General features: G+C 46.4%; 4 protein-coding genes across 12 annotated transcripts; 2 read left to right on the top strand and 2 right to left on the bottom strand.

Annotated features, from left to right (window-relative positions):
- Nucleotides 1-311: 311 nt before the first annotated feature.
- Nucleotides 312-2,872, top strand: LOC117891040 (mediator of RNA polymerase II transcription subunit 16). The gene has a single exon (XM_034796209.1). The coding sequence runs from the start codon at nt 386-388 to the stop codon at nt 2,810-2,812; it is 2,427 nt and encodes an 808-aa protein (XP_034652100.1). The 5' UTR covers nt 312-385; the 3' UTR covers nt 2,813-2,872.
- Nucleotides 2,873-4,420: 1,548 nt separating this feature from the next.
- On the top strand, nt 4,421-7,656 carry LOC117890636 (endophilin-B1). 4 transcript variants are annotated; one of them, XM_034795586.1, is made up of 6 exons: nt 4,421-4,591; nt 4,712-5,209; nt 5,344-5,379; nt 5,461-5,651; nt 5,840-6,041; nt 6,633-7,656. In XM_034795586.1, exons 1-6 carry the CDS (start codon nt 4,514-4,516, stop codon nt 6,759-6,761), a joined length of 1,134 nt encoding a protein of 377 aa, XP_034651477.1. In that variant the 5' UTR covers nt 4,421-4,513; the 3' UTR covers nt 6,762-7,656. The 4 variants fall into 4 exon arrangements, with proteins under 4 accessions (XP_034651477.1, XP_034651478.1, XP_034651474.1 ...); XM_034795583.1 differs by lacking the exon at nt 5,840-6,041 and adding an exon at nt 6,313-6,565 and having other exon boundaries at nt 4,426-4,591; XM_034795587.1 differs by lacking the exon at nt 5,344-5,379 and having other exon boundaries at nt 4,423-4,591.
- Nucleotides 7,657-7,845: 189 nt separating this feature from the next.
- LOC117890635 lies at nt 7,846-10,416 on the bottom strand. Its single transcript, XM_034795582.1, has 6 exons — nt 10,303-10,416; nt 10,093-10,184; nt 9,874-10,022; nt 8,454-9,798; nt 8,061-8,388; nt 7,846-7,990 (listed from the first exon to the last, which is right to left on the bottom strand). The coding sequence occupies exons 1-6, from the start codon at nt 10,325-10,327 to the stop codon at nt 7,986-7,988; spliced, it is 1,944 nt and encodes a 647-aa protein (XP_034651473.1). The 5' UTR covers nt 10,328-10,416; the 3' UTR covers nt 7,846-7,985.
- Nucleotides 10,417-10,555: 139 nt separating this feature from the next.
- Nucleotides 10,556-23,367, bottom strand: LOC117892257 (putative uncharacterized protein DDB_G0271606). 6 transcript variants are annotated; one of them, XM_034798373.1, is made up of 6 exons: nt 23,044-23,360; nt 14,587-16,309; nt 12,457-12,660; nt 11,801-12,391; nt 11,098-11,151; nt 10,556-11,030 (listed from the first exon to the last, which is right to left on the bottom strand). In XM_034798373.1, the coding sequence occupies exons 2-6, from the start codon at nt 16,277-16,279 to the stop codon at nt 11,002-11,004; spliced, it is 2,571 nt and encodes an 856-aa protein (XP_034654264.1). In that variant the 5' UTR covers nt 16,280-16,309; nt 23,044-23,360; the 3' UTR covers nt 10,556-11,001. The 6 variants fall into 6 exon arrangements, with proteins under 6 accessions (XP_034654264.1, XP_034654259.1, XP_034654260.1 ...); XM_034798368.1 differs by lacking the exons at nt 10,556-11,030; nt 11,098-11,151 and having other exon boundaries at nt 11,249-12,391; nt 23,044-23,359; XM_034798369.1 differs by lacking the exons at nt 10,556-11,030; nt 11,098-11,151 and having other exon boundaries at nt 11,249-12,391; nt 23,071-23,359.
- Nucleotides 23,368-23,413: the final 46 nt, after the last annotated feature.

The following is a 23,413-nucleotide window of genomic DNA, read 5'->3' as shown; positions in this document are numbered from 1 at the left end:
GCTGTCAAACTAAAAGCCGATAATCAGCTGTGCTGTACAGTGTCGATTTCCTCATTTGACTGCAGTTGTTTAATGAATTAAATCATTAATTCATTTCCAATTTATTAATAAATTTCCAAAAAGTAAAAAAGCAAAACAAAAGCTGAACAAACGACTATCGATGAGTTGCAGTGTTGCGATTAGTGCGAACTATCGATACTCCCACTACACTCGTATTCGCAGTTATCTGTTCCAGACTAGACTGCTCTTGTGTTGCCGTGAAAAGTGTTGTGGTGTGAACGACCATTAGGCTAGTTTCGATATTTACGCCCGTCACTGGCAGGACGGGTTGTCCACCTCTTGCGCTTGCCGAATTGTTTTGTTTACGAAAAATTTGTTTTGCAAAATGACGATTCTCTACAAGGTGGAGAGCAAGGAGTTCGGCAAGGACAGCGTGTTCCCCCAAAAAGTGGTGCTGTGCTCTGTGTCGGCCCGCAACATTATCGCGTTCAGCTCGCTTCAGAGCGCGATAGTGTCACATGGTCCTGGCGACAGCAGCAGCGGTGCCGGCGTGGCTGTGGGGGCCAGCAACAGTCATGTGTATGTCAGCGACATTGTGACGCCGTGGGAGTACTACAAGGTGTGCTCCTCAAAGTCCCTGATCAATGTGCTGGAGTGGAGTGCCAATGGGGAGCAGCTGCTGCTCGGCTATGTGGGCGGACGCGTGGAGATTTGGCAGCCCAAGCATCAGTCCATCAATATCTGGCTGCTGCAGTACCATGCAAACATCCCAAGCGAGGACATCATAGAGGCCAAGTTCTTCCACAACGGCAAGGGAGTCCTGTTCAATCCCCAGAAGAAGGAGCACACCTACTATGCGGAGAAGTTTGAGCGTCTGGAGCAACGGCCCACGCTCAGCGGCTTCGGCGGGGTGGCCAGCGAGGGCTGCATTCTGCTGACATCTTCCGGCCTCCTGGGCGCCTTCAGCCTGCCCCTGCTGCAAAAGTTCCCCAGCACCGAGGGTGCCGGCAGCGAGATTGTTGAGCTGACGCCCGTCATGCACAGCATTGGCATCTCCAGGAGCTTCATAGAGCACTGCAGCATGGCGCCGAGAACCTCGGGAGCCGTCAATGTGGCCTTCAGCTGTGGCTGGCAGCAGCAGCTCGTGCAGTGCTTCAAGATTTCCCTGATGATGGAAGGAGACCTGGGCCTGGAGCAGCACATGGCCATCAAGTCCGAGTCGCAGGCCAGCATATTCCTCAATCCGCTCGAGGGCAAGCTCATCAGTCACCTGAAGTGGACGCGGGTGGCCAACGACGACGTGATCTTCATAGCCTACTCCTGCCCAGAGGGCGGCAGCTTGCTGGAGCAGTGGACCCTCACGCGCAGGCATCAGAGTGTGCACACCCTGCTGCAGGGAGGCGGCTCCAACAAGGGAAATGAGTTCGTGCAGTCGGAAAGCTGGGAGCAGGTGGCCAAACTCCATTTGAATGCGCCGCTTGCCGACCTCTGCCTCACACGCCTTGTGCCGACCGCCTCGGACTGCTCCCCGGTCTATGCTATACTCCAGGACAACAGTGTGCAGGTGCTGGAGCCCAACTCTCTGAAGCAGCTGAACCACACGCAGTTCGACAAAGTGTCCGTGTCCGACGGCAGTGGAGTGAAATTCGTGAGCGGCGACCTCACGCCCACCAGCCAAATGCTCCTGATCTTCGATACGCACGCCCAGCTGTATGCCATGCAGGCGCCCCCGCTGAAGCAGAGTGGATCCGCCTTGCTCCTGCTGGAGTACTGCATCGTCACGGGCTGCGATGCCAGCGACGTGCTGCTGCTGAACCTTGGCAGCCTGGAGCCTTTGGTGGAGAAGCTGACGGACAACTTTTCGCGCCAGCCTTCCTTTGTGAAGAATTATTACTACGCCAACTTCCTGGCCCTCAAGAGCAATCTGTGCCGCGTGCAGCAGCAGGAGTTTGACAATCTGATCATCCTTCATGCCATATCCACCACCTTCAAGAGCCTTCTGCGCCCCTCCGACCTCGGATACCAGGACAAAGGGCCCGCCGACAACCTGACGACGAAGCTGAACGAGTCCATACCGGACGTGGACACTGTGATGCTGAACCTCGATGCCAAGGACTTCACCGTGGAGCCAGTGATGCTGCAGAGCCTTCAGCCACTGATCCAGTGGGTCACCGATCTGGCGGTCAACATGCTCAACCGCCTGCCCGAAGAGGTGATGAAGTGCAAACTGTCGGGGAAGCGTCCCAGCTACGACATCAGCCGGGACATCAACGCCATTAGCAGTCTGAGGGAGTTGCTCGTGATGATTCGCATCTGGGGCCTGCTGAACACCCAATGCCTGCCCGTCTACACCAAGATCATGGAGAACATTGACGTGCTGGTCATTCTGTTCCGCCTGCTCACGCGCCTGGCCCAGAACCCCGCAGAGCCGGACGAGATGCTCTTGGACGAGTGCAGTCTGCTCTCGAAGCAGCTTCTCATTCCTCAGCTGAACAAATTCAACCCGACGACGCTGCTCAGTGCCCAGGGATTTGCTGCCGTGAAGTCGGGCCACCTCATGTTCACCTCCCTGGTGGAGCCGACGTGTCTGCAGGACATGGAGATGGAGGATGTGGTGTTTGCCAGGTCGGTGAAAGATGGCGTCAGCAATCTGCAGCTCGGCGCCCATCCCACTACCATCAGACGATGCGCCCGCTGTGGCTTTGTCTTTGTCAACAATGCCAACAAAGTGGCCAAGACTTCGGCTCTGAAGGCCTGGTTCAACAAGTGGCTGCATTGCCATTGTGGCGGCTTCTGGAAGCAGATTAATTAGGCTCGGTGCCCATCTACAGTATCCTCCTTAGACTTAACTTTCCCTAGCTTTTAATAAAAATGCAAGTTTTAATTTAATCCATGGGTAATCCGCTGGAGGGCAAACATTTGAAAAACAAAAAATCCCTTAGTCCCTTTAATATGTAAACATTCCTACAAGAGGAAGTCGTGAAAACTAGCCAATCTTGTGGAGAATTGTTTGATAAATCGGGTAAAATTATTGTTTTAGCGCGGAGACTCCTAACTAGCCAGTAATTTCAAATAGAACATCGAAATCGAGGAAAATGGGCTAACATGTACGTTATATGTACGGACAGAGAGACATGGCTCTATCGACTCGGCTATTGATGCTGATCAAGAATATATTCTTCCTTCTGTGCGTTACACACATCAACTTTTGTACACAAATACAATATACCCCATTTATTTAGTTTTTTTTATACCCGGTACTCGAAGAGTAAATAGGGTATATTTTATTTGTGCGGATAACGGTTGTATGTAACGCACAGAAGGAAACGTTTCCGACCCCATAAAGTATTTATATTCTTGATCAGCATCAATAGCCGAGTCGATTGAGCCATGTCTGTCTGTCCGTCTGTCCGTCCGTCCGTCTGTCCGTCTTGTTTGTCGGCTAGTTCTCAGAGACTATAAGAGCTAGAGCCACCAAATTTTGGCACCAGACTGCTGTATGCTCACACTGAAACCAGTGTATTTCAAAAATGAGCCCCGCCCCCTTCCGCCCCCCAAAAGGGCGAAAACCTCCCAAATCTACAATTTTAAAGATAGCAGAAAACTAAATTCCGTAGGGAATGACTATATCTATCGGATCACCAAATTGGGATCCGATTGGATCATTATTATAGCCACAATGACGAAATTAATTTGCAGTGGCCAAACCCACCCCGTCCCGCAGCATTCACACTCTGCTTCGCGCTGTTTATGGCCTCTACCCCTGACACGTCTCTGCCTCTGCCTCTGCCACGACTCTACAGTGTTTCTATAGGGGAGGGTGGCGAGCTAAAGGAGCGTGCTGGCGTGAGCAGTGTTGTTGATGTAGATGACAGATGAAGAAAAAATGTAAAATTTGACAAATAACCGCTAAAGTGCAGATGTAGTACTGAGTGCCGGGTATAAAAGTTGTGACGCGTAAGAAGCGTCTCACACGTCCCTTCTCGTTTCGCTACTGCGAAATTGGTTGGTCGCAGAGATGAGTCCGCATTGACCAGGTACTTCAGTTTTGTGTTGAATATTATAAAAAAGTTACTGAAAATTTTGAACTCAAAAAACAGTTGTTTGCCGAACGAACACTAGAAATAGAAATTTTATTTATTTATATCGTGTGGTTAGTACCAAACATATAATATCATCATTCTATTTCTAGTGTTCGTTCGGCAAACAACTCTTTTTTTGAGTTCAAAATTTTCAGTAACTTTTTTATAATATTCAACACAAAACTGAAGTATCTGGTCAATGCGGACTCATCTCTGCGACCAACCAATTTCGCTGTAGCGATTAAATATCAAAAAAAAACATATAATATGAAAACATATCGCAAAGAAATATCAAGATTGTGAAATATTGTAAAAAAATATCGATATCGATTGATATCTTTTTGACATCCCTACTTTAAATAGAAAACCAATTCGAACAAATAAAATAAAATAACATTTCATAAGTGGCTGGGAAGTAAAACAACTCCAAAATGAACATAAATCTGCCCCATTTCAACATGAAGAACCTGGTGAAGGAGGCAGGCAGCACAATATCGCGGGTGGTGCAGGTAAAGAAATCAATGATGGGTGCGAGAAAAAACGGGTGGGGATGAAAGGGCTTTTGGGGGTTGGGCTTGGGGCCCATACAAGCACTCAGCACTGACGCTCTTTGCCCTTTTACCCTGCAGCTGACCGAGGAGAAGCTTGGCACCACCGAACGCACCGAATACGACTTGCATTTCCAAAATCTTGCCGAGCGTGCCGACGTGACCAAGACATGGACGGAGAAGCTCGTGAAGGACACAGAATCGGTGCTCATACCGAATCCACAGAACCGTGTCGAAGATTACATATTCGAAAAGATAGAAAAGTCGAAGCCCAAGCGATTGAGTAATCTGGAGCACTTGGCCTTGGACATGATTGAGGCCGGCGGGGACTTTGGACAAGACTTGCCCTACGGCCAGGCCCTAATCAAGGTCGGGCAGGCCGAGCAAAAGCTGGGCCAGTGCGAGCACGACTTCATAGCCACCTCGGGCATTTGCTTTACGCAACCGTTGCGAAAATTCTTGGAGGGCGAAATGAAGACCATTAGCAAAGAGCGCGGCATCCTCGATACGAAGCGCTTGGATCTGGACGCCTGCAAGAACCGTGTGAAGAAGGCGCGCAGCATGCTGGGCCAGCAGTCGGTGAGTCGTGGGAGCTCAAGGGTGGTCGTGAAAACGGGGAGGAGTGGTGACTTATTGACTTTCGATATTTTTCCTACTTTGCTTTGCGCTGCCTTTGTGTGGATTGTGTTGGTTTGATTTATTGTGGTTCACAGAAAGATGGCATCTCGCCAGAGGCTGCCTTGGAACAGGTATCAGACCTTGGACCATGCCCAAACCTATGCCTCATCGGTCATGCTGCACCAGATCACTAATTTATTCTCTCTTCACAGGCAGAGCGCGACTTGCGCGTGGCCCAGGCCGAGTTTGACCGCCAGTCGGAAATAACGAAGCTGCTGCTGGACGGGATTAGCACATCGCAGGCCTCCCACTTGCGCCATCTGCATGCCTTTATCCAGACGCAGGTGCGCTACTACAAGCAGTGCGGCGATGTCATGGAGCAGCTGCAGCGGGAGCTGGCCAAGTGAGTATCCACCACCAGGTGACCAAAGAAGATGATGATGATGTTAAAGATGATGCTGATGACAGACGAGCAAAAAGACTATCGACTAGGCACCAACAGCAAATCTCGTGCACTATGTGTAGGATGGTCGCGGCCGCGAGCTAGCCACTGATCGTCTCACTCTCGGTTATTGTTTTGTGGTCTTACAGAATGCAGCATCCCAAGCCGCGCCTGCGCATCAATAGCGAAGATGTTGATGTTGGTGGGCCTCCCAGCTCTGTGTCGATGCATTCCTGTGATTCCGACTCCCTAGTGGGAGTAGCCCTATATAGCGATAGTGAAATTGACAAGTCCCTAACGAATCTCCTCGAAGACTTTAACATCGAATTCGATCCGACAGCCATATCCACAGTTTAATCTCAATGCAAATTCTTTTGCGGCTTTCAATAAGAAAACTACAAAAAATTGATTCCAACCAGATTCCAGTTAACATTATTTATACAAAAAAGTCTTATACGTAATTTAAGCGATAGGTTTTTACTTGTCGTTATTGTTGCTGTTGTTGTTTTTTGCACATAATCAAATCCGGTTTCCGTAGCGCCCGCCTCCATCTCCATTTGAGCAGCATAATCAAATCACAATCACCATTAAACTCTGCATCTGCCTCTGCGTCTTCCATCAGCTTGGGAGGCCCGACACCATACATTCCGCTCGACCAGAGCAACGCTAGTGCCAGCAAGTCGAACGCACCGGGCGGACCATCGGCGACCCGTGCTGGTCCGGGCAACAATAACAGCAGCAGCAATCAGGCATCATCTGGCCACAGGCCGACCAATCAGCCCATGCACGTCAACACGGATCAAATGCAGCGGGCACGTGTCCTCTGCTCATATGACGCCAAGGACCACACTGAGCTTAATCTGAACGCGAACGAGGTGAGTGTGCAGGCCTTACAGTGGCAGACCCTTATCTAATCGCGTGCATCTGCATCTGCATCTGTAGGTCATATTTGTCACCGAGTGCTCGCCCGTTAATGAGGATTACATGTACGCAAAGCAGGGACTCATGAAGGGACTCGTGCCGCGGGCTTTTGTCGAAATGCTCGATGAGGAGCACGACGTCACCCTCTAAGTGAGGCCGCGAGCAATACAAATGCAATAATAATCTCAACCAAATACTCGTATGTTGGACAAAAGGAGAGGAAAGAGATACTCAAACGAATATGGATTGGATTCATGATGGAATTGGAATGGCAATTGGACAATTATAAAATGCGGCCAAATGGCATTTGGCACTAGCAAGAGAGTACAATAATTTATCAGAAGAAATATAGATACATACATACATGCATACCATACATAGTTATATACAAGGCATATACATACATGCATGAACATGGTATTATAGAGTATACATAGAGCATCCTAGTTTAGGCCACGTTTACACCCTCCTCAGAATCTCATCCTTGCCCACGCCCACGCATTTGCACAGCACAGCCACGCGAACAGCAATAATCGAATGAATACTCAGCTGCCCCGAATCGTCGTTAGCTACCTAAACAATAACTCTAAACTTTAAACTATAAACTATTAACTGAATGCTTGGAAAACGATTCTCAACTTTATTATTGTTACTGCGTATCACATATCTGTAGAGAAGGTGTTGTATGTTTAAGCTTCTCCCTCCCTCCACACTCGTGAAAGTATTATATTTGTGTTATGTTTGTCTCCAGTGCAACAAACGAAATTCACTGTGCTTTAAACTATATATATGTATATGTATATGTGTATCCTATAATTATATATGAGATTGTTAATCCTATTTATCTACATATTGTGCTATTCTCAAGTGTTTCCCATTTAAGCTAGTTAGTATTTAACGTGAACTTAATTACTTATTCATTCCTTCTGCAATTAATTATGTTGTCAAACGCAAAACCCTTTGGTGCAATTTTCAAAAGTCAATTAAAATGAATCTTGCCTCACAAATCGAAGTGAATCCTACCCAAAAATTAAGAACAATCAAAAAATACCAATTAGCGCTTAATTAATGCAAATAAAATGCAAAATTGCCATGGCAGAACGTACAATACTACAAACAAACACAAAGTGAACAACGATGATTTTTAGGTTTTCAACAAAATGAACGACAATTTATAGTTATAAAATGAATAAATGAATTTTAAACACACATAAACTAAATATAAAATAAATGAAAATACAATACTACGATTGTCCATTCGAGCTTCTTTATTCGTCCATAATAAGTAGTCCATTTTGGAACTCAACAGTGGGGAAATTCCTGAATCTAAATGTGTGTTTAAATTAATCAAAATCAATGCAGCGATGTGGCAGATCAGTCTAAAGGATAACAGTGGAAAAAGTAAAATTAGCATAGCAGCAGCAGTAGCATTATTTATGTGGAGCATACCCAAGGACATGAAGTACCATCCGGGTGGGTGGTCGCCAATCTCATAGTCAGAGTCGTCACCGCTTATGAATTCGAATTCATTGAACATGTCATCGCCGTAATAGTCCGACTCGGCATCGCTGTCTAAATCATCGTCCAGATCATCCAGATCGACCAGATCGTCCAGATCGTCCAGCTCGTACAGATCGTACTGCCCAAAGTCATACTGCCCAAAGTCATACTGCCCAAAGTCATGGCCTTGAAACACGCTGGGAAAGTCCATGGCATCATCGAGACAATCGTAATGGTACTTCACCTCGAGGATATCTTTGGGCTTGACATCGGGAGGCTGCAAACTCAACCAAAAATTGTCAAACAATTCACTTTACAAGTAAGTGCATACCCCCAACTCACATGCTTGACTTGTATGCCCGAGACACAGACTAGTGTGCCCGAGACACAGAGCTGAACTGGCAATCTGCGTTGATTCTCCTTGTTGTCAATGTCCGCGCGCACCTTCTTGAAGATTCCATGCACCAGCTTCTCGGTAATGTCTTCGCAATTTTCCAGGCCGAGGATGTGCAGCTTGGGGCAAGCGTCGAAGAGAAAAAAGACCGATGAGTCGTGCAGCTTGCTGCACTTTAGGTTGATCTGCTCCAGCATTTTGAGGCTTGAAAACGTCGTCAGGGCAGTGTCAGACATGGCCAGGACTTCGGGTAGGATAAGAATGCGCAGGCCTCTTAGTTTGGCAATTAGAAGAAACAGGTCCGGGGACAAGTCGGAGCCTCCATACACCTCTAGGCGCTCCAGCTTCTCGGCCTTGTGCTCGGCCAGCTGATGGAAGAGCTCCGAGCGCAATGTGCGGCCAGGCAGGTCGATATAGATGGCCAAGCTCTTAAGGTTTGGCAGCTGGGCCACGTACTCGTACGTCTCCCTTGGCCCGGCGCTTATGCGCAGTACCTCCAAAGAAGCGCCCGAGTTATCCTTGATCATCGTTTGAAAGACGTCAAAGGTCATTGTGTCAATGCCCTTCAAGTTAAGGGTCTTTAGGTTGGTCAACACCTTGCAGATGTTGGACAGATAGTGGCCCTGAAAGCGAGGGCACCCGGAGAGCGTCAGAGATTCAATGGTTGGGGATAGCTTGACTAGGGATGCTCCGATAATTTGGTTGCCAGAAATATTGAGCGTCTTCAGGCTGCGACAGTTCTTGAGGGCCGAGATGCCCTCGTCAGTCAGCATATTCTGAGGCAGCTCCAACGCCTCCAGCTTTGTCATCTTGGCGAATATCTTGTACATGTTTCGCGGTGTCAGCGGGCTGTTGTGCAGCGTTAAGGTTTTCAAATTCAAGCAATTGGTCGACAGAAAGTCGCACAAGCGCTGAGAGCGGCGGAGAGGCGGAATCTCGCCGGTTATGTGCTGAACATACGTTCCGGATAGGTTGAAAAACTCGCGAAGGTCCCACACAGTGAGGTTCGCAAAGTCGTGCAAGTCAATAGATCTGTGAAGTCTGGCCGTGGCCTGCTGGTAGACAGCACGGAAGCGTAGGCATGTACGCGTTAAGACCATCTGGTCGTGCATCGGGAGATACAGCATCACCATCTCCAAGCAGTAATCGTTGAGATTCAAAATTGTCGGATCCAGTTGCTCCGCTTCCGCATCCTGGGCGTCTGCTCCGTAGGCATCTGGCTGGTGCCAGCTGTCACTGGCTTGCACATTGAATCGACACCCGTTCACATCGTGTATACGGCTGTGCAAGGCTCTAGGAATGGAATATTGGTGAGTTATCAGTGGAGAGTGTCGGTCAGGGTCATGGGCAGGCCGAGAGGCCACTCACTTGGCAGCGTCCAGTGTCTTCTCGTAGAAAACCCAGCCACTCTTGAAATGGAAGCGGTTTGGCGGTCTACCGCCATTATTCCCCACGAATTGCATGCGCAAAACGCGCCCAAAATTCGAGAAGTGCAAATAAAGCGTAGCTTTATTCAGCTGCGAGGGGAGACAGACGGTGCAATGGTTCAGAGTATGTTTAAAGCTTCAAAAAGGGAAGGATACCTACTTCCTTTGGGATCTTGAACATGTAGAGCTTCTGCACTGGAATGTGGTCTTCTGTGTAGGCAATGGAGTTCTTGAAATAGTAGTTCTGTTCCGCTGTAATGGCAAGAGGAAACGGCGAAGTTCTTGCAATGTTTGTGGGATTTTCGAAGCAACGAAAAGACGTGCGATTGTGTGGGTTTGCATTGGGCACTTGCATAGTTCTCCAACTTACATGGGTTGTGCACGAAGTGTGCCATTTTGCTGTTCTCCTTATTTTCACTTTTTAATCCGAATTTTATACAAAAGTTAGTGCGATTCGTTTAAAGCGCCTTGGTGGGAAATAGTGTGACTGAAGCTCAGAAATATACCGAAACTCACCTTCTCAGGCATAAAATATACCAGAATATACCGAGGAGAAGACGACCTCAACCCACGGTGGTTGGTCGATTAATCGATTGGTCCGATAGTTCAAAACACGAAATGGATTCTATCAACTTGCATTTTAATTTCGTTAGATATGCGGCTTTTGAAAAGCTTACAAAAGTTTCTTTGCTTGTTGGCTGTTTGTGTGTGTTCTTTTCTCTTATAGAAAACCTTAACTCAGTTAGTTTTCACCAGTTAATTACCTACAAAATGTACAATGTATTCTTCCACTCTGAAAATTATTTTCTAGTTTCAGTTGATGCGACACGTTACTAAAAGTCTTTTCTTACAGAATCAAGGTATGATAGTGGTTTAGCTAACGTAGAAATACAGTAATTGCTGCCAGCAGCATTCGTCTAAATATTCCCTTACGTATTATTTACAATTGTTTAAGGATAAGTTACCAAAAGAGCAAATTAAATAATAGAATATACACGTAGATTAACGTAGATTACAATAAATATCTCTGGAGTTGTCTGGGTGGTTATGGTGAGCGTTTGGCCAATTGTCATGATAGTATCCAGGAGTGTATAATACCTGAAGAAGAGATAAGTTCGAGTTTACTGTTCAGATCTCGTGGGTCTCCCCTCAAAGTTCTACTCACGATTTTCGCCTGGCGAGAGCGTTATATGTATATCCTCACGACTCAGCACTGGTGCTAAAAGCAGAGAATGTGCCACAAAATAAATACATATTCTGCACTCAACCCATGAGAGTGACGTGCACACGTGTAAAGCAACAACGGGCGAAGCGGGTTTAAATATTTAAATAACGTTCTTTATTGATCAAGATGCTAAAAATAATAAACTTTGTTTTGTTTCATTGCTTAGAGCTATGCAACTGTTGCTGTTACTGTTAGCGTTACTGTTACTGTTAGTGTTAGTGTTAGTGTTACTGTTACTGTTAATGCTGTCGTTACAGCGATGCTGATGCTGAGGCACTTGCAATTTACATAAATCATAATTGAAGGGGCTTGCTTGGACATGTCTTTCAGGTGGAGCCGCAGTTTATCGAGCCGGGCCAGTGTGTCCACACGATACTAATTTAAATGCTATCACAGTTTCAAAGTCCACCATAGTCAGCAGGACACATGCAGCGGAGCGTGTGGGTAAGCAACCAAAAGCGAGCGCATGCATGTTAGGAGAACTTTGCATTCCGTTTCTGGATGGGTGAAGGCTATGTATGCAATGCATATGGGTGCTGGGGCTGCTGCGGTTGCTGCTGTTGCTCGAGGCTGGCAGCGGACGAGCCAGCAGCTCCGTCAGCAGCTCCAGGGCCACCTCCGCTGGGGACAATGCGTATCATACCCGGCTGGATCCTAACGTTCTCACAGGCCTCGCAAATATTCAATTGCGGATGGTTGCGGAATGTACACATGTTGCAGGCCCACATGTCAAGTGGCTCCTCATCCTCGTCCCCGTCCGAGTCCGATGGGTATTCTTCCTCGTCGTTTGCTGACGGACGCTGCACAGACATCTGCGGTTGCTGCTGCTGCTGCTGCTGTTGCGACTGCTGTTGTTGCAGCTGAAATTGCTGGAGCTGCTGCTGTCGCTGTTGCTGCAGATATTGCTGGAACTGGTAGTACTGGGCATACGTTGGCGGCGGCGCCTGCTGCAGCTGGAGCTGCTGCTGCTGCTGGGGCGTCAGGCAGGCTGATGTCGGAGCACTGCTGTGGTGCTGCACAAAGTCAGGACCCGGCTGGGTAGATGGTTGGGCCGTTGGCTGGGACGGCACCGAGTGCAGACGCAACGAGCTGGGCGGCGCCTGGGAGCGACCAGTCTGACGCTGGCGTGGGAATGGCTGTGGCTGCTGCTGTTGTTGCTGGTTATTGTTGGCTGGGGCCGAGTTCTGACGATTCATGGAATTTGGCGCAGCACCAGAGCCATTCGCTTGGTGTTCTATAAAGGCAAATTTGAAAAGGATTAGCACACAGAAACATGAATGGGGACACTCCTGCACTCACCGTTGATCAAGTTGAGCAGCCGCTGGCAGTCCTCAGTCAGTTTCTTCATATCTCTATCCAGTCTTTCAGATTCGCCCACCGGCACGGGCTCGGTCAGTATGTTGATCTCCTGCTCGAGAACGAGCAGTCGCTTCTTGTTGTCCCTCAGAGCATTGGCCAGCTTGTCCCGCCGCTTCTTCTGCCGCTCAATGGTCGCCGCTCGAGCTGAAGAGGAAGTGTTTAGAGAAGTGGTTAATCGATCGATTATGGAAAGTTCTGCTGCCTGGCAACACATGTGAAATGATTTCGCAATGTTCCTAATGTTGGCCGAAAGTTATTTGTACTGGCCAATACCTCACATTTTATTACTCTGTTTTGAGGCTAAAAATACTCGCGTGGCTCTTCGGCCTGCCTGCCCTGCTGGGCAGGGGAAGGTTCGGTTCGGTTCGGGTTGGTTCATAAACAGAATTTATATTTAAAGCGAAAGATAAATTTAGTGAAAATGCGCAAGCAGAGAGCAATGGGCAGCCACAGCCACAGCCACAACCGAAAAATCAATCTAATAATAATTTATTTCTACGCGAGAAAATAGGTAAAAATAAATGATTATTATTTTGTTCAATATAACGCTAGGTACATATGTATCTGGGGAATATGCACTCTGCAACTTTGTTGTGACAAAAGTATTCATCGGCGAGTGCTGATCGGAAGATCTAGAATATTCCCAATTTATGGTGTCCGGAAATCCTTCCTTCTGCTGACTGTTGCGTACATCCACACGGACCGCATATACCCCTCCTGTACTCTAACAATGTTCATGTATAGCACTATAAATAGAATGATCTTTTGATGCATTTCGTATTTTGATTTGTGCGACTTTTCGACTGTTTTAGACTATTTTTAGACGCGTCTCTGATAGATCTCCAACGGAAATAGCCAACAGGGCAGTGGGCCAAGGGATCTCATCTCATCCCATCCCTCTATCCATCGTGTAAATGGGGAATGGGAAGCATTTTAATTGAAAAATTAATTCATTAATGGGCGAAAAGTGTTGCCGTCGACGAATTCCAAACTGAATTCCGGCTGAAAGGCGACGACATTTAAAGTGCTTCTAATGGCCGACGATTCGGACGTCGATTGTCGCGTGATTAAATGTCAAAGTGGAAAAGCCGTCAGCTCAGCGGTGCCCACGCTGCGTATGCTTAATGCATCCGTCCCCCCATCCGTCCTCTATTTTCCCGTCTACTTTTCACTGTTTCGCCGTGAACTTGAACGACGCCGAAAGAGCAAGAAAACACAGCCAAAGCAGAAGCCAGACAAAAGACATTTCAATCTATAAAGTTGTTCAGAGCGCGTGGGCGTGCTATAAACGTACTCATTAGTGTCATATGTGTGTGTGAGTGTGTGTGTGTGTGGGTGAACATAGGGGATCGTTTTGTGAATATATCGTATATTCTGCAAAAGGGTAAATCAAATGCAACAAAGTTGAAAAATGAACACAGAGGAGACCATCAGCAGATATTTCCCAACAGATTCAATGCTCAATTCAATCGCCAGGCAATAGATTATATTTGATATCTGTCTCTCTGGCCTGATAACCAACTACCGTCTGGTGTCTTTAGTTGTGGAATTCTATTCTATTCCGTGACGTCAATACCTTAATTTTCCTACATTTTAGCCTTTCAGCTTTACTTGATAATTCAACTGGTTTGGAGCATAAACTCTACTATAAACCCGATATCAATCATATTAGAGGGTAACACCACCACCCAATGGACATGGGAAAGCCTTGAACCCTAGCCCTGCCTTGCCCATGAGCTAACGATCTGTTGCCCTTGGCTAAGAGGTTTACTACTTCCTACGAATAAATGTGCGCTCTCTCTCTTGTGGCAGAGAACTCCCGCTAATTCTATTTCGGGGCGTAATTCAATTTCGTTATCAATTGTAAACAATATTGGGGCGAACCTGCACCGATAAGCGAAACACCAACCGAAACTACGACGCCGTCTGGGTGGCTCGATAAGGCGCAGAGCACACTGGAACCCATGTCGGTACATGTGTAGGAAGGCACTCGCCATGCTAGAGCCACACGGAAACGAAATGATGGAAATTACAATGGCCCAGAGATAGGCTGCGACTTGATGAACCCACCTTCAGGATCGCACTCCTCGAGGACTCCGGCATAGAGGGGCATGCTGACGGGACTGCTGTCGTGGCTGCTGCTGACGCCGTTGTTGTTATCCGCGGCATGGTTCGTGTTGTAGTTGGAGGCGACAACGTGGTTCTGGGCCTGCGTGGGATAGGGGAATACTTCCGGCATGTCACAGTCCGAGGGAGAAAGTCCATCGGTGGAGAGAAGCGACGCCACCGGCGGGGGCTGGCGTGGCGGAGGAACTGCTGTCTGCTGCTGCGGCTCACACGCGGCGTACGGCGCCTGGGGACGGATGCAGCCCGCGCTGAAGACGCTGCCCTCGTCGGTGACCGTCAGCTGGAAGTTCTTGTGCGTCCCCCGGCGTGCGTCGAAGCTGACGCTCGAGTAGGTGATGCCGCTGCCCTGGCCGCTGGGCGCCGGACCGGCGGTGATGTCGATCGCGGACTGGGCGCCGCCCGTCGGCTGGCGTAACGTGAGATTGAGCGAGGTGAAGCTCTTGCGACCCGGCGAGACGGCGGAGGCCGAGCCAGGTGAGCCGGGCAACGTCGGTGGCGTCAACGCTGGCGAGAGGGCGCTGCAGTTGCTGAGGAAATCGCGTGCATACGGCAGCTCTGGCTGCAGATTGATGACTGAACGGTGCCGCACCGGAGAGGCTTGTTGAGGCGTTGTCGCCGTCGCTGTCGCCGCGGTCGCTGCTGCTGATGGTGCTGCTGCTGTCGCTCTAGTTGCTGACGTCGGCGATGATAAGGAGACGGCGTTGAGTGAGAATTCCGATTCGCTGGAGCTCATGGGGCTGGTGAGGCAGGAGGAATCGTTGGAGAAGCTCGGCTTGGGTGCCAGCGGGGGCCCGGGTGCCGGCGGCAGGGGTGGCGCTCTGCGCAGTGGCTTGGTCAGCGACGTCGGCGTCAGCTGCGGTGGCTGCTGGTCGCGCTGCTGCCTCTGCTGTCGCTGCTGAATCTTCTGCTGCAGCTGGGCGTTCAGCTGTCGCTGCAGATTGAGCGTGGTGGGTCGCGGCCTGGGCTGGGGACTCGGACTGTGGGTGGGGCTGGGGCTGGCATCGCCATTGCCATTCCCACTCCCATTCTGGCTGGGTTCTGGGGGTTGGGTTGGTGCCACTCTCGATGGCTTCAGTGGGGTGGGAGGCTTGGCCTGCCGCTGTTGCTGTTGCTGCAACACCTTGGCCGGGTAGCTCTGTGCAGGTATCGGATGCAGGGCCAGCTCCTTCTTTAACATTTGTATACAGTTATCGCGCTGGTGGCAGTTCTCGCTGACGCACTGCGTCACTATGGCATCGGGTATCGTGGGGAACTCCTGCTTCATCTCGTGGAACAGGTGCATGATACTGATGTTCGTGCAGTGGCAGTGCGTGCTCTGCTTGCGTCCAGCCTCTCCTCCTGCTGCTGCTGCTGCTTCTGCTTCTGCTTCTGCTGGTGACGCCTCTCCCTCTGCTGCTGCTGGCTGTGGATGCTCCAGCAGCTCCAGCTGCTCATAGCTGCCGCAGCGACTCCTCTGACTCCTCAGCCTCGTCGGTGGAGCGTCCTTCTTCCGCAGAAAGTGCTGATGAATTGCCTCGCTTATATTGTTGGTGTTTCCCTCTGCTGGATTCTTGCTGTTGCTGTTGCTGATTCCGCTGCTGCTGCCATTCAATTGGTAACTGTTTGATCCGGGCGGCATTGGTGGTGTAGCCGCCATTTTAGGCCATCATTTGTCACAGCTGCAGACCTGCGGAAAGAGCAAAGAAGAGAAGGGAATGTCAGTCAGGTGATGCCACTAATTCAATTAGTATCTGCCCCGTACCCAACCGGCTGCGTGCGTTGCATGCGGGTGAATCCATGGCCCGATTTAGAACATTAACTAAGAGGCTTTCAAATTATATTGTTTCTAAAAAACGGCAAGAGAAAAGCGGCAGAGAGATCTCTTGGATGTATTTAAAAATATTTATGACACAACGATCGATGTGCCATATTGTCTTTATCTCTGTCGCTGAACGTCCCTCGACTTCGGACTGTCGGCCATTGTCAAGGATGGCAGTGATAAATAATCCGTTTCCCTATATAGTACACAAAAAACATCTACAGATATATGTACACATACATACACCCCATAGAGATAATGGTTCAGGTATAGATGAAAGCATATCTGTGCATAATACGAGCGGTATTTGTATCTGTATCTGTATCTGTAAGTATCCATATCCACCTCCACTTACATTATGTCGATGAAAACTGATTAAGAGAGTTGCAAACGTGAAGAGGTTTCTATTTGTTGATTACTATTGAAAGTAGAGAATTATGGTCTTGATTTTATGTTTAGAAATATTCCAAATTATTCTTTTAGTGTTATTTTGTGTAATTTGTCTTGTTTTTATTGCACTTTTCTTTTCTTTGCTACTTTTTCAATGTTTGAATTTAAACTTTAACATTTTTCACATTATTCTCAGCAATTCTCTGTCGATTCTGCGCACACACAAATTGCAGTTATTCCTTTTTTAAACACACTTGATAAATTGTATTGCCATTTCTGATGGTTTTTCCCGACTTTAATTGAGAAAATCTCACGCAGTTTTCCCCACAAGAAATATCTTTCTTTCGATCTTCTGTCTTCGATTTTTGTGCGCGTTTCGAACGCCTTAAATGCCAGCGATAAACTGAACAACCAAAGATCGCAGATTTTCGAGAATCAAACGACGGAAAATACTGCGAGGAAAATGAGCAGAAAACACAGATACTTACACAAATATTCGTGCAATCGTCTGCTGTCTGTGCATTTGTGTTTCTGTGTGAAAATGTTTGGGAGAGCGTAAACAAAAAATCACGAGAGAAAACACAGAATGGGCAACCGAACCTGTGGATACCCTCATAGGTTGATCGTTTCTTTGAAACTGATTTGGTTCTATCATATGTTTCGATCCCCTATAACATGACTAAACGAGCCGAGTATGCTTTACGATCTTTTTGTCTTTTTTAAAGTTAAGTAATTTACATTTCATATATACCCATATCAAATTGTGGTTAGAATCAATTTATAAATTATTTAAATATCGTGCATTACGCATACGCAGAACCAGAGACACGCTGACAAAGGTGTAGAGAAACCGCAGCGAATCAATTAAATCATTCAATATTTTTGCACCAGCATTTAAAAAAGAAATTTTAATTTGGTTTTATGGCAATTGTATAGGTGGGGCTCTCCCTCTGTTTCTCTCTTTATTTTATAAAAATAAACTTTTGTGTGGGTGTTGCACAAACACATCGAAAACCAAAGAAAATTGAATGAAATATTTGATATATGCATATATGTATGTACATATGTATGTATGTACATATGTATGTATGTATATGTACGAGTATCTGTATATCTTTATCTTTGAATAGAGAAAACAATTTGTAACCAAATTAATGATATTTCGTTCTGAGGTGAAAGAGTTAACAAAAAAAACGAAATATGTAGCCATCAAATGGGATCAACATTTAATTGCCGGTCCATGAAAAACTCTTAGATAAACCCCTGGCTTAGCCCAGTATTAGAAAGAACCGCCCTCGCAGCGGCAGTCGCAGCGGCAGCGGCAGCGGCAGCGGCTCACCTGTTTTCCCAGGGGATGGCCACAAAAATAACTAGAAAAAAACTCTGACAAAATTAATAAAAACAAACAATAAACCCCAAAACAGAAGCAGAAACAGACACAGACACAGAAACGGAACCATGTCCGAGTGTAAAAGAGATGCAAATAAATTATAAAATATAGCACTTCATTTGCAAGCGATGGCGCCATTAAAATTGGCCACCAAAGCATAAATAATAAATTATAAATGTATCTCGATTTAGTTGTTGTTTTCCCCCTGCTGTGTGTTCTATTCCAGCTTTTATATTGTATACCCTCTTGTATGCAGACAGGGTATTACGACTTCAAGTAGATGTTTGGGTAATGCCTGAGATGAAGAGGATTGTGGCTAAAACGTTTCCAGAGAAATGTCCGCTAATGAAATTGATTTATCGGTGGCCGACCCTCATATCTCCCATAAAAGTAATCGATCAAAGTCAGTGTATCCAAAACTAAACTATCCATATTTTTCAGCACATTTTTGTTTATTTTAAATCTCAAACTAAACAAAACTCAATACTCTTCGCCGGAGTGGGATGGCAAACATTTCGAGATCCGTGCGAAATTAAGAAGCCATTAAAGATGAGAAAAACCTCACAGAATTATAATGCCTCTTGAAATGTGGCCTTTCCATAAAATCAAATTCCAAGTCCCCCCCTTCCGAACATCTTTTGTATGTACATATGGGCTGGATGGGGCGGGCATTGGATGGGATGGGAGATGAGCGGAACACGCAAATTGCGATCTGATATTTGAAAATATTTAGCGTATAAATACATATAAACAAATTCTCTTCTCCTTTTCGGTTTCTTTTTTTTTGTTTGGTTAGGAATTTTCGAGGGGTGGAAAAGAGATAAAATCGTATCGGAGGGACAGAGCGGGAGGGAATGAAAATTAATTTTGTGTGCTTTTCCTTCGTGTTCTTCGTCTGCCGTTCGGCCTTTTGTAGCGGGTGGTGGCAGACGCAACAATAACAACAACAAGAGCCAGAGAGAAAGGCGATCGACTGCAGACGTAAACGACCTTCACAATTAGCCAGATACACAGATACACACAGATGCAGATACACCTACAGATAGATAGACACACGAAAACACAGATAGAGATAGAGCTGCAGATGCAGGCAGATAGCAGGAGATCCAAATACATACACATATGCCAGCTGTAATGCCAGAATGCAGAATCGGAAATCGACGTCAAATGTACTGCAATATTTGCTCATGCTCTCCTCTGTCTAGTGTAAAGAAGAAACTGAGAGTACACGTGTGGAATGATAATGGATACAGACATCATATGCATTCCCATGGGCTATGTAGAGTCTACATACATTTACCGTGTACAGTGCGTTTCGCTGTCATCTGTCTTATGTCAAGTCTTCTCTGGATTATCAACTACAAATGAATAGGGGCAGTTATCATTAAGAGTAGATTGCAGGGCTAAACAATGCTAAACTAAGCTCGAAGGGAGAGGCAGATGAAGAGGGGAAAGAAGAGTAGCATATATTCCCAGTAGGTATTACGAGAGTTTCGAAACGTACTGTTCACATCAATTTCAATATATTCGAAATATGTACTGATGCTTCAGGTAAAACATCATTTGTCTTCTTCACGTTTGGTACTTTGGATCTTTTGTGTGTTTATTTCGAGGACACGCAAAAGCAAACATAAAAGTTGCTAAGAAATAATAACAACGATACAAATAAAAACAGAGCACGCAACAACAATTTCGCACTGTGTGCCAAAAGAGCATAAAAACAAACACACAAAAAAGAAAAACTATGGGGAAAACACATTCAAACAAAAACAACAAAAAGTTTACAAAGTCATTAAAATTATGGCTGCGCCCTGCCCACGGGTTGCTTAGGATCCACAATGTGGATCATGGATTGCGTGGGGATTGTACATTGAAGGTGGAAGGGAAGTGGAGGAGGAAGCTCTTGTAATTAGTGGAACAAAATTTCCATTCATTGAATGGGAAAATAGAACGGAGAGGCAGCGTTGGAGGAGGTGGCACATGAAAATGGGATGAGATGGGGAATTTCCCAATGATCAGAGATATTGGGATCTAATCGGAAGCGTTCAGAGCTCTGAAATCAATAAGGGATAATAGATTGAAAACAGAAGAAGAAGTACTGTGGTTTTCTATCTCCCGATCTCAGCTCGATTTACAGCCCCAGAGGAGGCCACAAATCCCAGTGTCCATCAAACAAATCAATCTGATAACCGAAATCTATGGGAATTAAACGAACTGTCAGTCCCCCCTGAAGGCCAGGGTCCCGGGCCGCACCATTGAGACTTGAGGAGAGTATCAATGCATATTGACCGGAAATCTCGCTGTCTGGCGTGTCAAAAATAAAAATACATAGATATAAATAATTTTGTGGGGATGGGAAAAAAAAGAAATTACCGAAAAAATAGATTGCTAAAGGAACTACGTACCAAGAGATTCTCCTCCTTCCCCCATTCCCCCACTTTTGGGGAACACAAAACATATGGACGGACGACAAAGGGAAAGACAATGCGTAAAAACAAGAACTAACCGAAGAGTACAACAAAAATACCATAATAACAGAAGCAGAACGTAGAAACAGAAGCTGCCGTAAAAAATAAATAACAGGGAAAACAACTTTCACTTATTTCTTGTGGAAAAGACAACAAATATTTGGAATTTAACGCAGTGTGAGAGAGAGAGGGAGAGAGAACATTGGAAATTGTGAAAATTATAAATCAAATGCAGGAGACAACATAAAATGGAGGAAAGAAAAAGAAAAACAAACACACTGAGAAATGGAACAAAAATATTTTAATTTTGTACAATATTTTTGTGCTCTGCTTTTCTTTTCCTCCCACTCTTCTCGGCGTCTTCTCTCTCTCTCTTCTCCGCCGTACTCTCTCCGTTCCGTCTGCTTGCCAATAATTTGAAGAGGCGTTTTGCGGAATTTTGTGCAGACGTCAGGCCTTGGGACTGACGTCATTGGCGCGACTTTTAGAATTGAAAATGGAAAAGACAGGAGAGGCACAGGCGAGGGGATGGGGAGAGGGGGAGCTTGAATGGAACTCTTCTCCTGTCCTGCCCGATCCACGTAGTGCGAAAATAAAAGGCAATAATACTATATATGCGGGTTATTTATTTATTTATTTATTTATAATCGATCGTATACTCTCTCCCTCTCTCTTTATCTTTCTGTGTGAGAATGAGCTTCTTCAAAGATCTTTTCTGCTCTGTTCTGTTCGGAAATGTGAAAATAATCAATATGGGAGTTATTTTTAGGCGCCTGTCCAAGCCAAAAGGTGTGTTCCATGGAGGGGTTTCATTAGAGAGGTGCCACCCGGCTTATCTCTGGGCGGGTGAGGACATATATACTGTCATAAAAAGTAAAGCCAATTTTATGCAGAAAACTGATAAGATTGATTCTACTCGAACTCGCAATGTGGTGGGAACTTTTCATTGTGTACGGAGTACGGATAGAAATGGAAAGTTTTCGAGAGACCCGCACCAACTGCGGGGAGCACTTGTAAGCTGCACCAGATCAACAGCATTTTCAGCATTTCATTGTACATATTTGTATACATATTTATAACTTATGAACCTCTAGTATATTTGTACTATCACCTCGGTTCATGCCGGGAAATTCCCGCTGAAACAGCAACAACACAAAGACGTAATATGAAATGGCAGCAATTACGGACACAGATACAACTCGTACAGCGACACAGATACAGATACAGATACAGCTACAGAATCTGTTCGGGGCAGCAAAGTGCAAACGTTTTGTGAACTTGTTTCCCTAATACTAACTGTTGCCAGTAAAAAAAACAAGAGTGAAACAATGACAGGCTATTGTTATTGATAAGGTGCTACAATCTCGTGAGAGTTACAGTTTGGAGCAACGAAGATAAGATACCCTGGGCCCGTGGGGCGGGCACCTTCTCCAGAGATTGAGGGAAACTCTTCTACGATATATTTATGTCATGTCATGTCATGGTAAATGGAGCAAAAATATCACATTAGCAAATCAACTCCTATGCATGTGCCCTGAAATGCTTTCTCTGGAAAGGGTATAACCCGCACCCACACAGTCACACGTATGGAAAATCAATATTGTCACTTTGCGATTAGAAATTGGGACCATGGGGCGGAGGAGAGGGGAGAATGGAAATATAACCGATATTCGGACTATGCATATTTCCATAAGAATTAAGGCCATGGTGGATCCCCCTGCGCCACCCATATCGAAGCAGTTGTTCTGTTATCAACAGGCGGAAATATGCATACACACTCTCACTCTCCCCCACACACACAAGCGCGCATGCCAAATACAGTTACGTGCACTGAGAAGCAACGGGCAAATGGGCGTGCGAAAGGGACACGTAGATCGTCGAGTCGACCGTCTGTGTCAGAGTTAACGGCACCAGAGAGATAAAAACCAGTGTGGGAGCGAGAGAGAGAGAGCGAATATGCGAGAGCAGCGCATAAAGACAGGTGACATTGGCAGCGCGCGACAGCGGCACTACGCAATAGTAGATAAAAAGCAAAAATGTCCGAAAATGAACGGTAAACGATGGGGAAATCAACCAAACCCCCCTTCCCAAGCAGTTGCCCAAGTTGCATGCACAACTTGTTGCATATGTGTAAATGTGTTTTTTGTTGGATGCGTGTGAGTGTGCACGTATGTTGTTTTCACCAATTTTGTTTTTGGGGAAAAGCAGCTGCTCGGGCCCCTCTGCCCCTTACACCCCTCACACAATTGCAATTCGCCAGACACTTTTACGTGGCTGTGTGTGTGCGAGAGATCCTTTCTCTCTCTCTTTTGCTCTCTTTGTTTAAATATTTCAATGCCCTTCCTCCCACTCACCAAATGAATATGATATGTGGCACGTACAGTGAAGCACCAGGTGTTGTTGCCTTTGTAGATTTCGAATCCGTGTTGCAGCATTAAACTTTGATTCTCACTATTTTTGTGGCTTTTGGCTTTGGCCCCCTCCCCATTCACTGTTGTTGTTGTTGGCTTGCCTTTCTCTGGCTTCGTTTCGATTTTTGCCTGTCACACACAATTCCACGCACAGTGCCACGCGAACGCCAACGCACTTGTTTTTGCTTATTATATTAAATGTTGCACTAAATTTATTAATTTATTGTAATTTTTCACGGAGAAGGCGATCGCGATCGCGCGAAAAGGTGTTGAAAAGTGGTCGCAGTTCCAGCGTTCTGCAACACTGCAACTA

This window comes from Drosophila subobscura, chromosome E, assembly GCF_008121235.1.
Source record: "Drosophila subobscura isolate 14011-0131.10 chromosome E, UCBerk_Dsub_1.0, whole genome shotgun sequence".
NCBI classification, from domain to species: domain Eukaryota; kingdom Metazoa; phylum Arthropoda; class Insecta; order Diptera; family Drosophilidae; genus Drosophila; species Drosophila subobscura.
The sequence above is the reverse complement of the archived record's forward strand: the minus strand, read 5'-3'. Positions and strand labels throughout refer to the sequence as shown.